We start from the raw sequence: 16,798 nt of genomic DNA, 5'->3' as shown, positions 1-16,798 counted from the left end.
AACTTACAGGCAATCCCATTGCGCCTTTTGGTGCCTCCTACTTCAGGCCTCTACGTTCTATCAGCAGGATGACGTGGGCAGGCAGCAACCCCAACGGTGGTGTGGCTACAGTACCCCGTGGTCCACCAGTAAGACTAATTACACGTTCCAGGGAAGGGTTGAGTTTTGAATGCGTTAAGCGAAATGGTTCCACACCTGTCGGCTATTTTAAGGGTCTTTGCGGGAATACGATTGAACTCGAGGTGGACAGTACATTTGGGGCTATCTTAAATTCTCAACACGTCCCACAGGCGGATCTTGATGGCTGTGTGGTAAGAAAGGAGTGTTACACTAGAGTGGCAGCTGTGCTCGTGTAATGCTCCTGCACGAGGTAGTTATATAACCACACATACGTCACAGTCAGCTTTGCGCCAAATTAAGCAGCGGTATGTCCCTGATCCAACAATTCGGATTGATAGCACAGGACAGCCAAGAGGTATTCCTAATGAGTTTAAGGCCCGCAATGAGATTGCCGCGGGCTGGAAAGCTCTCTCCCAGTGATAGGGGTTAGCAAGAATGTTGAATGGATTAATTACATTTATTACAACCAGCAGAGATTTATCAATTATACTGACGATGCCCTTGTGGCCTTGGGAGAACAATTGGATGCTACTACCAAAATGACATGGCAAAACAGACAGGCCTTAGATTGGATACTGGCAGAAAACGGCTGGGTTTGTGTGATTTTGGGGAACATTGCTATACCTTTATACCTAACAACACTAGCCCTGGGGGAATCTTTTACTACAGCAATGGAAAAACTAAAGAATCTAAGACAGGAGCTAAAAGACAATGTGCGGTTTGATCATCAGGCTTTTGATTGGTTGAATAATATATTAGAGTCTTGAGGAGCATGGTTTGTCAAGATTAGTATTTTATAAGTGCATTTTTACTTGTTGTCGCCTTCGTCTTTTGTTGTGCTTTCCCTTTTATTAATTCTTTTTTAGTTTGCGCCACCATACGGCAACTCGTGATCATTTCAGCTACTCCTGGAAGTGCTTCCTCCTCTGACGGAGCCCCACAGCTCTACTATTATGATCTAACAACCGCCATAGTGCAAGGAATATGTCCACGTGGGGATGTCGATGATACTTCTGAAGAACATGCAAGTCCTAGATTGTGAGGGATTTTGGGTCTTTTTTCGTGTTCTGGTTATTGGAGGACAGGTTTATGGCCCAAGGGATCCCAGGAATGGAGGAAGAACCCTTTAAGTCTCAGATTCCAAAAATTATTTAGTCCGTGTTGGGACCTACATTGTTTGTCTTGGGCACCAGAGGGTCTGAGCTTATTGTCTTCTTTCTCTAGGTGAGACCAGTAGGTCTCAAAGGGGAGCATATGGAAAATAAAGAGAATGAAAGCATGGGAAGGGTTAAAACATGGAGTCCACTGCCGATCTATTGCAAGAGGTCTGTGGAATGCAGGATGGGATAAGAATAGTGGAATGCTCTTACACCAATTAGCAGAGTAAGGTTGAGGCTGAAAGGTCACTATGGCAAGATGAGATAATACAGTTAGTAAAGTTAGCCTCATCTGTTGAGTATCATTATGACAAGATTGGAACCAGAAATATTTAGTACATGTCATTTAATATTTAATTATTGTTAGTAAAGTCAGCCTGCTTGAGACTATTGACAATAAATATCTAATCATGACATTAGGAAAATATTAAGTAGGGTCTGGAATGAAAGACCATTGTTGCAAAGGCTGACACTAAATATCTAACATTAGAATAACATGAAGTAGAATGTAGGAAAATCTATAGGGGCATAACTAAAGAGATAATGGGAACTAACATCACTGGTTTATTGTGTAGTTAGAGTGAGGTACTTCGATTAATTTAGTTGGACATGCTGATAAGCTAACAGAAACATGATAAAAAAATTTAAAAACCATGGACCCTGAGGTTCAGGGGCATTCAAGAATCTGCTTTCTCAGTGTCATTGTTTTTTGTTTGCAAATAAAAGACTTACTTCTTGAAGAACTCTCTGTGTCTCCTGGTGATTCTCTACATTTTCTCCACAACACAGGCAACTCACCTAACTCCCCAAAAGGCTTGCTCACCATCAATAAGGTACAAGTCAGTAATGTGATGGAATTGTTCTCACTTGCCTGAATGATAATCCTCAAACTTGATATCATTTAGCATAAAGCAGCCTGATTACTTGGTATCCCATCCACTATCTTAAATATTTAATACCTCCACCAATATTGTACAGTGGCAGCAGTCAATATAATGTGCAATTTGAACTGCATTGCCTTCCAAAGGCATTATCTCCATTACCTGTAAGAACAAAGGTAGCAGGTGCCACCTCTTGCAAGTTCACATTCTGTTGTTCACTTCCAAATGCTTGCACTTTGGCAGAAAGGCAGTGTTCTGGAGTGCACAAGAACAAAGATGTAGCGCTTCGTGTGCACAGATATTTGAAGGTGGCAGAACATATTGAGAATATTTTGCAAACCAATCTTGGGCATCATAAAGGCAATAAGTATGAAAACAGGGAAATTATGCTAAACCTATATAAAGCTTTGTTTGGGCCAGAACCAGAGTATTGCCATAGTTTTGGTCATCACCCATTATGAAGGATAATTGAGAATGTGTAGAAAAGATTTACTATTTTCCAGGGATTTTTGCAACAAGGTAGTTTGGCAGAACATGGGGTTTTCTTTGAGCAGGCAATTGTGGGAGACTTGATGGAATTTTACAAGATTATAAAATGTTTGGATAAGGTAGACAGGAGAACTTACCATTTGCTGGCTTTATGAGTACAAGGGAATACATTTGAGAAAAAGATACATACAGAATGGATTCCCATGCCATAGAAGACTGACATAATCATAAAGAAAAACAGAAATTGTTGGAAAAGTTCAGCAGGTCTGGCAACATCTGTGGAGAGAAATGTGAGTTAAGGATCTGGGTCACCGGACCTGAAACGTTAACTCTGCTTTCTTTCCACAGATGCTGCCAGACCTGTTCAGCCTTTCCAGCAATTTATGTTTGCCTTTCTGACTTACAGATCCGCAAAGCTTTCCATTTTTATTTAGTATTTAATTCACTTCTAGGCATTCCGATCTCAAAGAAGTTCTACTGACTTAATCAGCTCTGAAACACAACAACAGTAATCGACCACTTGGTACCTCAAACCTGCCCCATGTGAGGTATTCTCAAAAGCCTCTCTGTTTCCTCAAGAGCAACTAAAAATAGGTGATTAATTCCATATTGGCCAGGGGAGATCTGCTTTTCCTTTGTAATTTTAAATGTGCACTTTTTAAAATTGGCATCCATTCTTTTATCTTTCTTTTGCCCTTCTACATGTTCGAGGTTGTGGTTTTGGAATGATGGTTGATACATTGCTGCATTACATACTGTGTCATGATTTGGAGATGCCGGTGTTGGACTGGGGTGTACAAAGTTAAAAATCACACAACATCAGGTTATAGTCCAACAGGTTTAATTGGAAGCACTAGCTTTCGGAGTGCTGCTCCTTCATCACGTGATTGTGGAGTACACAATTGTAAGACACAGAATTTATAGAAAAAGTTTACAGTGTGATGTAATTGAAATTATACATTGAAAAATCCCTTGATTGTTTGTTAAGTCTCTCATCTGTGAGAATGACCATGCTAGTTTCACTTCTTTCATATGTAAATCACAAAACTTTTTTAAAAAGTTACATTCTCAGGTTAACTTTAACAATTGGTGTCAGCCAGATGTGTTAGCCCCCTGTCCATAATGTTTAGACTGATTTTAATCTAAAAAATGAACTAACAGAGTCTTACATGGATTAATGCAGTTTTTTGAGCAAAGTACAATGTAACTCTGCAAACTGGTGTTGGGTGATTTTTAACTTTGTACATGCTGTGTGATAGATTGATGCTCATGTTTGGGATTAATGCTACCTCCAGACACCTCACAACTGAAAATAAAGTTTGCAATGCGTTCAACTCCTTTTCTGTCCCAAGTCTAATGAGATTTCTCCCAGGGCTCAGATGAGAGGGCACCTGTCTGCAGAAGGCTGCATCTGATTGGCCGACCGTGAGTATCCCGGAGTTGAGTCGGACGCCGGGGCGCTTCGTCGCGGGAAGGCTAATGGTCGGCCTACCTGCCTGGCGGCAGCGCAGCGCTGCACAGTTAAAATGGCCGCCGCGGTGTCGTCGAGCCGCCTGTGCGACAGTAATCCGGCAACTCCGGGAGCTCAGTCCGGCAAGGTAGGTAGCTGCGGTTGTAGGGCTAAGGCGCTCGGTCCGGTGTTGTCTTGTTTCCCCCTCCCCGCATGTGGGAAGGGGAGATGAGCGATCGCCGGCCTGGGTTTTATCCGATCTCCGGGCTGAAACTGAGACCGTTCAAGTGCAGTAACCGCCCGCTCAGAGCAAAGGGGTCGGTTGATGTTGTGTTTCTCGCTCAGTACAGCCACCTGGTAGTGACGCGCGCAGTGAAGCCTCTTCTCAAACTGTTCCAAACAGGAAGGACCTGGTTCATCTCTACTTCCCAGTTCTGGTGATATTATTATTCGGAAAGTTAAACCATCACCGTTCCTGGGGAAGTGTTATTATTTCAATTCATGACTTTACATTGGCCCATGATTTGGAGTAGACAAGTTGGACCAAACGGTCTGTTTCTGCGGTGTATAACTCTATGACTGTAACATAACACACTCACTCTCTGTATCACACACCTACCTGCTCCCCCCCCACAACCCACACTCCATGATTGAACTCCTCCCTCTGTCATCAGACCCAACCTGTCTCTATCTCTATCTCTATCTCTATCTCTTTCTCTCCCACATCACCCTGTTCCTGGTGCTTGGTCCAACTGCAGATGTGTCCTGCAGCCAGACCCTGCCCTGCTGTGATTATCACCCACCCTCACCCTCACCCTCACCCTCACTATTCTGACATCCTACCTCACACTTCTCTTATGTATGATGTAGAGATGCCAGTTTGGACTGGGGTGGGCAAAGTCAGAAGTCACACGACACCAGGTTATAGCCCACCAGATGAAAGAGCAGCAATGTGAAAGCTTGTGATTTTAAATAAACCTGTTGGACTATAATCTAGTGTTGTGTAACTTCTAACTTTGCCTTATGTACTTACCATTTGGCACCAGCTGTTAGTGGCTGCTGACGATTCTACATTTCAGAATACTGCAGTTGATCACTTTCAAAACTTGTGTGAGTTGCTTTCTCCTCCTTTCCCCCTGACCTGTCAAACACTTCTGAATTGTATGGGATCTATCAAAATGGAAGTACAGCTTTACATTTTTGAAAGAACCCTGATGAGAATCTGTCAGAAATGTGAACTACTTTTGTTGCATTAAAAAGTGGAAGATTGTCATTCCCTGGAAAATCTACCTTTTTCCCCTTTTTTCATGTTTTTTTATTTAATCCCTCATTATTCAGTAAAAGGGAATAAATAACAAAGGACCACAAATGTTTGAAATTCTAGATATGTACAGGAAGTACTGTGTCAGACCACATTTGTGGAGCATATCAACTTGGTTAGCCTTACTCTTAATAGAATACAATATGTGATTTACAAGAGACTATAAAGCAAAATTTGACACAGCAGTGTAAGGTTACTTGGGACACAAGTGATCAATGTTTGTTCAGAGATTTTGCTGAGTATCTTGAAGGATCCAACTCAACAAAATCTTTTTCAGTTTGAGTTTCGTGCCACTATGACCCAGCTGTAGCACTCTTGCCTCTGAATCACAGGACCCTGGTTCAAGTGCAAAGATCAAAACTGATTCTCCAGTGCAGTACTGAGGGAGGACCGCAAAATTAACCGTGCCATATGTTGGAGGAGATATTAAAGTGATGTAGTGGGTGTAAAAGGTCCTAACACATATTCAGAGGCTGTATTAAGGCCATTCTGCTCATTGAGTCTGTACTGCCAATTAATGACATCATGGCTGATAATCATCAACTCCACTTTTCTGCCTTTCTCTATATCCTTGACTTCCTTACTTATTTGGAAATCTATCTCTTAATATTCAGCAAGCTTTGTTTTAACCAGTGCCTTTATAAACTGGCAGTCTTGATAAACTGGCAAAAGTTATAAACTCAAAACACCACAAAGTTTACTGTGTTCTTCTGTCCGATTGTTATAGTTTTTTTTAAACTTAATTACCTCAATGAAAATATTTGTTCAATTGAATGGTCATACAGAATATCTACAGTTAATTCAATTTTGAGTCAATTACCCCACAAATCACATGATCTACTGCAATGTCTGAACAGTTAGTTGAGGGTGTGAGTGAGAAGGCTCTCTCCAGTATATTTTTTATTTCAGGCAAAGTTGTGTTATTATTTAAGTGATGTATGGTGTTTATTTTCAAAAAAAAGTATAAAGTGTGTATACCCTGCATTACATTTTTATTATTTGTGTTTTTACGTTGATTGTGTGGACCTCTTGATTATCCAGAAAATTTGATCATCTTGCACATACCTAGTCCCATAGGTGCTAGTTAGTAAAGGGCTGCTTATCTACTGACTCAGCATCAACATCCCTCTGCAGTAAAGAATTTCATAGACTCGCTACCATCTCGGGTGCTGTGTGCAAGTTGTTTGCCACACTTTCCATGACACAATAGTAACTTCATTTAGTTTAGATTAGATTAGATTACTTAGTGTGGAAACAGGTCCTTTGGCCCAACAAGTCCACACTGACCTGCCGAAGCGCAACCCACCCATACCCCTACATTTACCCCTTCACCTAACACTACAGGCAGTTTTAGCATGGCCAATTCACCTGACCTGCACATCTTTGGACTGTGGGAAGAAACCCACGCAGACACTGGAAAAATGTGCAAACTCCACACAATCAGCCGCCTGAGGTGGGAACTGAACCCAGGTATCTGGCACTGTGAGGCAGCTGTGCTAACCATCATGCTGCCCATTTGAGAAGTACTTTATTGATTACAAAGAGCTTTGAGCTGTATGATAATAATGCAAAGTACTTTGTAAGTGCAAGTTCTTTATTTGTTTCATTCACCACTCCAGGAAGAGACAGAGGAGACTTCAAATGATGATGCCACAAGCCAGCCTACCAAACGCCGACGGATGGGATCTGGAGATAGCTCAAAAAGCAGTGACACAACTCAGGACTTCAGGTACAATTTAATTTTTGGTTTTAAAGCTTCCATATTTTTCCCTTTTATGATATGAAGTGAATTGCTTGGGAAAATACAGATTTTGTGGTTAAAATATCCACCCTTGTCCTCCTTTGGGAATTGGGAACGTACATTATTTTGCTAGTGTTGTTATCTCTATGGAATCTTGTTACTGGGGTTACAGTACACCTGTGCAAATTTACATCTTTTTTTGTTCTCAGCTCCAGCTATTTTCCAGCAGAGATGTTAACAGAATATAAATGGCCAGCTGATGACACAGGGGAGTATTACATGCTTCAGGAACAAGTTAGTGAATATTTAGGTGTGACATCATTCAAGCGTAAATACCCAGGTAGGGTTTTTTGAGCTTCAGTTTGGAATGTAATCTGTTCAGAAATGTTTTTGTGTTGAGATATATAAACATTGTGTGTAATCAGAAGTATGTTAAATATTTATTAATTACAATGATGTTTGATCCATTTGTTGTAAATGTCATTCACCCATCATTTTGGCTATCATGGTTCAGAAACGGTTGTGTTCTTTGATGCACGTTGCTACTTTTACGAAGAGCTTTCAGAATCTAAGTAGCAGATCTCCATACCCGCAACCTCCCCATTAACCTCTGACTGAAACTCTATCCTGCACAAATCCACTGGAAATCCATTGTGTACTAAGGATCCTCTAACAATAATGTCCTTAAGGAATCTGCCATTCTTACCCCATCTAGCCCACATGTGACTCCAGACCCACAGCAATGTGGTTGACTGGTAACTACCTTCTGAAACAGCCTAGGAAGCCACTCCGTTCAAGAGCTTAAGAAAGAGGAACAATGCTGGCCTTACCAGTGTCACCCAAGTGCCATGAAATAATATATTTAAGAGTGTGAACTATTGTCTATTCATACCTGTTTGTCTGAGAGAACAAGATTATAAAGAAGGTGCAGGCTGCCATTAGTATTTATTAATTAAGTTTAATTCTTTAAAATAAATTATACATGTTCTTTGCCAGATCTGGAAAGACGCGATCTATCTCACAAAGAGAAACTATATCTGAGGGAGATGAATGTTATCACAGAAACCCAGTGCACTTTAGGTACGTTGTTTGCCAAATTGTCATCTTGTTCATCGTCCTTTTTCTGAATGGGATCATTATTCTAAATGTATTTAAATAGTACTAAGTAGTGCGTGTGCTGTTATTAAGTTAAATGATCAGCATGAGACAGTCACCAAGAAGTCAAATTGGGTAATGTGTTTTCCTCAGAATTTCCTGAGTGGTGAGAATGTGGAATTTGCTATAATAGGGAAATAGTTTAGGTGAAAAAGTGTTGCTGGAAAAGTGCAGCAGGTCAAGGAGCAGGAGAATTGACGTTTCGGGCATGAGCTCTTCTTCAGGAATCACTGGCAGCACGGTGGCTCAGTGGTTAGCACTGCTGCCTCACAGCACCAGGGTGCCAGGTTCAATTCCAGGATTCTTGACGGGCTCATGCCCGAAATGTTGATTCTCCTGCTCCTTGGATGCTGCCTGACTGCACTTTTCCAGCAACACTCTTTCAGCTCTGATCTCCAGCATCTGCAGTGCTCACTTTCTCCTAAATAGTTTACGTGAACAGGAGAGAAGCGTTATTTCTGATAACGTTTTTGGTAAGCCTGTTGGAGTATAACCCAATATACCGGCCACTACAGCTGACAGCTCGAACTGACAACCGGAAGTGGCAGAGACAGGCCACTATAAATGCCGGAGGAAACAGCACAAGAAGCGCTTCACAGGAGGCTCCCAAGCACTGACGATGTCACCTAGACAGGGGACGAAACGTTTGCAAGACAAATTCCCAGCTCAGCGAACAGAACCACAACAACCAGCACCCGAGCTACAAATCTTCTCCCAAACATTCCACGTTCCTGCCTATCCCAAAAACACTTAACCCCCTTGTTTATTAAAAACCTGCCTGACTCTGTCTTAAAAGATCTAAACTTTCCACTTCCACAGTCTTGAGTTATTTTTTGGTTGTCACCATAGTCTTGCCAGACCATAGGGGCTGAACTCTCATTAGAGAGAAGCATCTGGTGGTGATTTAACCTGAGGGCTACCAGACCTCCGACAAGGAAAGAGGTTGAGAAGGAGAGTCCTTCATGGTAACTTCAAACCGGTGATGGGAATTGAACCCACTCTGTTGGCCTCATACTGCTCTGTAAACCAATGATCTGAGACAGCTCAAGACTCATGATCCTTTGAGAGAAAAATGTTCTCCTCATCTCTGACTTAAATGGCCAAGTCCTTTTTTTTTAAAAAGTGACCCTTCGGTCTAGATTCTTCCACAAGAGAAAGTCCTTTTTTCTCAGATCATTTTATGCTTTAATCAAGTCAGCCTTTACGCTTCTAAACTCCAACTTATTCATGTGCCCCATTATAACATCTTTAATAAAAGCTTGTAATATTTTCCCTATGATAGATGTTAAGGTAACTGGCCTCCAGTTTCTTGCTTTATCCCTCCCTTTTTGAATAAAGGTGTTACATTCACTGTTTTTCAATTTAATGGAACCTTCTGTGAATCTTGGGAAAATTAAAGCAATGCATTAACTTGCCTATTGGTCATTCTTTTCAGACCCAAGAATGAAGTCCACTAAGACCCAGGAACTTGTCAACCCATAGGTCCAGCAATTTGTTCACTACCAATACCCTGATTGTAATCTTCCAGAGCTCCACCCTTCATTTAATTTCCTGATTTATAACCACTAGATGTTCCTTGCATCCATTACAATGAAGACTGATACAAAACATAGTTGAATACATCTACTATATTCTTATTTCCATTAATGCTTCACCGATTCCCTTTCGTGTGAAGCATATTCCATCATGCTCCTTACTTATGTCATGTAAATGCTGATCAGAATGTGAGTTACTTATTGTAGAATTTCCAGCTTCTGACCTGCTGTTGTAGCCACTGTGTTGAGATGACTAATCCAGCTATTTTCTTGTTAATGGTAAGTGCTGGGATGTTATAATGGCACATTCAGTGATGGTAATACCGAATCCATGACATAATTTTTATCACCGATCTGTTGTGTGGCGCTGTATTAAATATCCTCTGAAAGTTGACGTACATCGCGTCAATAGTATTGCTCTCATCAAGCCTTTGTTAGCTTTTCAAAAAAAATTTATTAGTTTGGAAAATGATTTCCCCATGAGATATTCATGCTGACTCTTCCAAATCAAGCCACCTCATTACATGTAATTACTAATTCTAACCCGAATAATCTCTAGAACCTTCCCCTTTGCTGAAGTTAAACTGACGGTCTGTAATTATTGGTTTTATTCTTGCAACCTTACTTGAACATTGCCACAGATGATCAATTTTCCAGTCTTACAGCATCTTCCCCCGAGTCTTGGGAAGTCTGGAAGGTTGTGGCGAATACCCCTGCAATTCTACTCTCTATCTTCAAAATCCTTGGATGCATCCCATCTGGTTCTGGTGTCTTGTCTCCTTTTAAGTCTAACCAACACTTCTGCCCTATCAGTTTTAGTGACTGTGTAGCCTTCACTGTCTTTCTCTCACACCTGTAAAGATAGGTGTCAAGTATACTTTCAACACTTCAGCTGTCTCCTGCCTCCAGATGTAAATCCCCTTTTGGCCACTCCTCTGTTTTACCACTCTCTTTTGCTACTTATATTTTAATGGTTAAAGAAGACTTTGGGATGTTTCCTTATGTTGGTTGCCATTCTTTCTCCACTTTTCTTTGCTTCTCTTATTTGTTTTTTTTTTCAACCCCCTCCCCCTCCCAATCCTTCTGAACCTTCCATATTCCACTTTGTTCACTACCTGACACTTATGATAAGTGCACTTTATCTTCTATACTATTTATCTTCTATAAAATTTGTCATCTAGATGGCTCTGGATTTGTTCATTCTACCATTCTCATTTGTGGGAATATACCTTGGATGCACAAGAGCCATCTCTCTTTTGAAGGTAGCCTGTTGTTCAGTTTCTGCATGTCTTTCTCCACCACCATCCTGAATCCTACAGTGCAATAAACATTGTCTGCTAAATGTTCCCCTACCTCCTTTCCAAGAACTAGGTTCAACAATACACCCTTTCTTGCAGGGCTGGGAATCCTACTGCTGTAGGAAGCTCTCCTGCATGCATTCCAGGCACACTTGCCCTGTAAAGTAAAAGCATCGCAGTCTATGCTTGGTTATTGTTGTCTCCCATTATAACTACTATATATGTTTGCATTTCTCTGTATGTTTCCTCCATATTCGTGTCCTTTTTTGTTCTTTTAATTCTAGTCAAATTGATTCTGTGTAACATTTCCAAAACCTCTTTCTCCAGCATTGTTATGCTGTCCTTAACCAATACTGCTATTCATCCTCCCTTTCCTTTTTTGTTTTCTATATCTTCTGAACACGTTGTACCCAGCAATATTTAACACAAAGGCTTGTCCTTTCTGAAGCCTGGTCTCTGTCATTGCCATATCAAAATTCCACATGCCAGTCTGTGCCTGTGACCACTGAGGGTTCTTTACACTGATCGGTTTTGTTACAGAATGAACATTTTTCCTTGCATGGGGAAGAGTGTAACAAGAGACCATCAATGCGAGATAGTCACAGAGAAATCAAATCGGGAATTCAGAAGGAACTTTTTGACCCGAACGTCGTGAGAATGTTTTACATATTATTGCACAAAGAACTATGGATGTTGGAAATCTGAAACAAAAACCAGAAATTGGTGGAGAAACTCAGCGGGTCCGGCAGCATCTGCAGAGAGAAAGCAGAATTTTGGGTTCAGTGAACCTTCTGGTGTTGGTGAGAATGCTATTTTGAGGGATTGGTTGAGATAAACAATGTAGACATGTTGAAGGGTGAGCTAGACAACATGAAGGAGAAGCAGGTTACAGTGATAGATTTAGATTTTTTAAAAATGGAAGAAGGCTTGTGGGGCAATGATGGTGTCAGGGTAATGTCACTGGGCTAATAATCCAGAAACACCCTAGTTCTGATTACATGGGTTTGAATCCATTTGAGAAATGGTTGAAGTTTAAATTTATTTTAAAAACAGTTAGCCTAATGACTGCTATGTAATTACTATTGATTGTCGTGAAACCCTTCTGATTTACTAATGTCCTTTTAAGGGATATGTATCTGTCAAGCTTAGCTGATCTGGCCTCTGTGTGTCTCCAGATCCTCAGAAAATCTGATTTGACTGACTCTTACCTGCTTTCTGGCAATTTGGAATGGGTGATAAATGCTGGCTGTGAATTAATTTTTGAACAAAAGCACATAAACATTGGCATGAAAGATCCAAAATGACACTGTTAGAGGGCATATCCAATATTATCCTCTACTTCCATTGTCACTTGGAAGAAGAGAGGTTTTCATAGAACCTGATGAAGAATCACTAGTGAGCATTTCATTGTGGTTCAGCATGATTTACTTGCAGAAATCTATCCTTTCCTATACTGGGGGAAGGGGATGGACAGATGGCTGTGTCAAGCCTTTCCAGTATTTTTTCCTGCAGACAACTTGGTAGAGGATGATAAAAGTCAATTCAATCTCTGATCCAAATGTGGGAGCTGGAATACAAACATGACCTAAATTGTCAACAGATATCTGGCGTGCCCAGGTTTGGCTCTGTGGTGATCCATTACAATTTAGTCGTAACACATTACAAATTTAAAGCCAGCTGTAGTTTTTTTTTATATATAATGCCATGTCCCAGTTGAATATCATACATATGTTCTGAGACTAGTTCAAACCCACTCCAACTGGATTTTGAGCTGTAGGCTTAAATAGAGGAAATATGTTATTCTAAGTGACAGTCTGTAAATAATCATGTAATGGTATTTTGGCCTTTATTTCAAGGGGATTGGACTTCAAATATGAGAAAGTGATGTTTGTTGTATTGAGCCCATCTGGAGTACTGCATTCAATTTTGGACACTGCACCTCAGGAAGAATAGGTTGACCTGTTAAGGGGATACAGCAGCAATCCGCCAGACTTGAATCAGGGCTTAAAAGGGTTAAACTGTGGACAGTTTGAATCAATATGGGTTGCTTACCTTTTTCAGTTTAGAAATAATGAAGAGTTAACATGCTCAACGGGCAAATGCAGAGAGGCTACTGAGAAGCAGAAGGCCATAAAATTAACATTAGAGATAGGATAATGGACATCTGGAATCCTTTTTCCCGAAAGAGGTTTTGGATACAAGGTCAGTTGAAGGTCAACAGATCTATAATATGCAAAGGTATTGAAGGATATGGAGCAAAGTCTACAAACGTTGAAGTACCTCAGCTAATTGAGCAGTAAGACAAGCTCAATGGGCAGAATGATAAGTTTTTTTTTGTGTAAAGTGAAATGAGCCTTAGCCAACTATTTTTGAATCATGCTGCTTATAAACTTAATTAAGCCAAGTCACGTAATGAAAGTATATTTAAGTGGGACCTGTTTGTTGAACTGAGTTACTGCATCAGTGGGTGGTTGAATCGATTTTAAATCTTGGGAGTAAAATAGAAAAGGTCATAAGGTAGCACAGATTTTGAGTATTACTAAAAAAAGACACTTTAGTGAAGCTTTTCATCTTGTATGCATCAGGGCATTTTTGCAAGAATACAAATTCAAGGGGAAAAATAGCTTTTAAACTGTATGAATAGAGTGTGCCAATTGACTGGAGAACGTTTATGGGCAGCATAGTGGCACAGAGTGGTTAGTCCTGCTGCCTCACAGCGCCAGAGACCTGGGTTCAATTCCTGCCTCAGGCAACTATCTGTGTGGAGTTTGCACGTTCTCCCTGTGTCTGCATGGGTTTCCTCTGGGTGCTCCGGTTTCCTCCCACAGTCCAAAAATGTGCAGGTTAGGTGAATTGGCCATGTGAAACTGTCCGTAGTGTTAGGTGAAGAGGTAAATGTAGGGGAATGGGTCTGGGTGGGTTGCTCTTCGGCGGGTCGGTGTGGACTTGTTGGACTGAAGGGCCTGTTTCCACACCGTAAGTAATCTAATCTATAAACCTTCAGTCCATCGAGCATGTGCTAGCCCCTGAGGAATACTTTATCGAGTGAAACACCTTTTAAGATATAAGAGCAATGTTACAGCAGAGAAGGAGACCATTTAGCCCCTTGTGCCTGCTCAGTGCTACTCCATTGCATTCTCCCTATTGCCCCACCTGTTCTTGTTTTTCTGATGACCCATTCCCTTCTTGAATGTCTTGATTGAACCTGCCTCTACTCCTCTAGACCTATCTGCAGATCTAACCCCTCATTGTGTAAAATACTTTTTCCTCATAATGCTATTGTCTATTTTTATCAATGGTTTTAAATCTGTCCCTTCTGGTTCTTGATCCTTTCCCTCCCAATACAAACACATTTTCTTCTATCTACTCTGTTAAGTGCCCTCATGATTTTAAGTACCTTTATCAAATCTCTGTCTTGTCAAAGTAACTGAATTTCCTCATTTTTACAACCAACCTCATGAACCTTCACAACATCCCCTCTTACTGCTCATGTTGATGCTCTAAATTTGAGTGAACGAGGTATAATTTTGAGAATTTGGAAATCAGTTATTAATTATTTCAGACTACACAGTATGTACACTTACAAAATGGAAGCAAACAGGTAAATATGATGCCAAGAAGTAAGCTATAGTTATGATTGTAAATAAATCTTGTAAAGACAGTGTTGATTAAATGTAATAATGTTTTCGTTCTACTGAATAAATTCTCTCACTGTTCCCCTTAAGAATTCAAGTTTGTATCCTTAGATGATATTTTCCTCTAGCTGACTCACCTTTGGAGGGTTGTCAGGATGCCATTGTGCCTGACTTCCTGAATTTCTTGTTTTAGGCTGAAGACTTAGTCATTCTGTTGGGGCATTGTAGATACAGGTATCAGTTAAAGGTACTGTTGTCGGTGGGGCTTTGAACACACAATGGCATGAAAACACAAAGTCAAAATTATAGGCCAGTACAACACCCATTACAACAACCCTACTACGTCCAGACTTTTCCAAAATCTGCCGACTTATGCTTTCTTCCATCTCCCTGCTGCTATTGGGGTGGTGGGAGGGGGGTGCTTGTAGTAAACCCCTAACGAGGTGACTGCTCCCTTCCTGTTCCTAATTTCCACCCATACTGACTCGGTAGGCAGACCTTCTTCTACAATGGAAGCTTCTGTAGCTGTGATACCCTCTCTGATTAGTAGCGCTACACCCCCTCTTTTTTTTTTCCCCCTCCCTATTCCTTTTAAATGCTCTAAACCCTGGAACATCCAGCAACCATTCCTGCCCCTGAGAAACCCATGTCTCTGTTATGACCACAACATCATAGCACCAGGGACTGATCCATGCTCTAAGTTCATCACTTTTATTCCTGATACTCCTTGCGTTAAAGCAAACACACTTTAACTGATCCCTTGGTTCCTTCCTAGGAAAATCCTTCCCACTAGCTGGTCTACCTCTTGCTATTGCCTCATCTGCATCAACTCTCACCTCCGGTATACAGTTCAGGTTCCCACCGCCCTGCCATACTAGTTTAAACCCTCTCGAACTACTCGAACAAACCTTCCACCCAGGGCATTGGTCCCCTTCCAGTTCAGATGCAACCCGTCCTCCTTGTACAGGTCCCACCTTCCCCAGAAGGTATCCCAATTATCTACATATCTGAAGCCCTCCCTCCTACACCAGCTGCTCAGCCACGTGTTAAGCTGCGCCCGCTCCCTGTTCCTCGCCTCGCTATCTCATGGCACCACTAGTAAACTAGAGAACACTACTCTGTTCGTCCTGCTTTGCAGCTTCCATCCTAACTCCCTGAAATCACTTTTTAATATCCTCGATCTTTTTCCTGGCTATATCATTAGTGCCAATACGTAACACGATTTCTGGCTGTTCGCCCTCCCCTTTAGAACCTTATACACCCGATTGGAGACGTCCTGGACCCTGGCAATGCCAATGGGTGAATGAATAATCTTGTTGTGAGAAGACCTTTTTTAAAAAAATGAAAACCAAACAACCATCATATGGTAGAATTCTTTGGGATAGAAAAAGGTCATAAACCATAATTTGGGTCCCAAATCTGATCTGAGAAAATTATGAAAGAATGAGGGGTGAGTTGGCCGAGAGACTCTGAAGCTTCATTAAAAAGTATGATCGTGGACAGTGGTTATTATTTAATGATTTAATACATGCATTGCAGCAGTTACACATGCTTTTCCAGCAGAAGAATACAACAGGAAACGTGGCCCAACAGTGGTTAACAAAATAAATTTAAGGATCGTATTTAGTTCCAAATTGTAGTCGTAAAATGTTGCGACAAGAAAGTAAACAAGCCTGAGGTTTGGGAGCAATTTAGAATTCAGTATAGAAGCATCAAGAGGTTTAGGAAAAATAGTGATGTAAGTAAACTTGCAAGGAATGTAAAAGTGACTGTTAGAGGTTCTATAATTAAGTGAAAAGAAAAAAGATTAACGAAGACAAGTGTAGGCCCCTTACATCTAAAACTGGAGAATTGGTGATAGTGAATGAGGAAATGACATAGTAACTAAAGAACACTTAGTGTCAGAAGCTGAGGGATGACCTTTATAGAGGTTTATAAAATCATGAGGGGCAATCATAGGATAAATAGCCAAGGTTGTTTTCCCCAAGGTAGGGGAGTCCAGAACTAGAAGGTAAA

General features: G+C 40.9%; 1 protein-coding gene across 1 annotated transcript in view; it reads left to right on the top strand.

The window, feature by feature from the left end:
• The first annotated feature begins 4,123 nt into the window (after window positions 1–4,123).
• phf10 (PHD finger protein 10) overlaps window positions 4,124–16,798 on the top strand; it is a 35,806-nt gene continuing 23,131 nt past the window's right edge. The window contains exons 1-4 of the mRNA XM_072580380.1: window positions 4,124–4,245; window positions 7,038–7,147; window positions 7,369–7,499; window positions 8,156–8,239. Coding sequence (XP_072436481.1) covers window positions 4,174–4,245; window positions 7,038–7,147; window positions 7,369–7,499; window positions 8,156–8,239 — 397 coding nt within the window. The 5' untranslated portion in view covers window positions 4,124–4,173. The remainder of the gene's footprint in view (window positions 4,246–7,037; window positions 7,148–7,368; window positions 7,500–8,155; window positions 8,240–16,798) is intronic.

Source organism: Chiloscyllium punctatum, chromosome 11 (assembly GCF_047496795.1).
Source record: "Chiloscyllium punctatum isolate Juve2018m chromosome 11, sChiPun1.3, whole genome shotgun sequence".
NCBI classification, from domain to species: Eukaryota; Metazoa; Chordata; class Chondrichthyes; order Orectolobiformes; family Hemiscylliidae; genus Chiloscyllium; species Chiloscyllium punctatum.
This window is presented reverse-complemented; position numbering and strand designations above follow the sequence as displayed.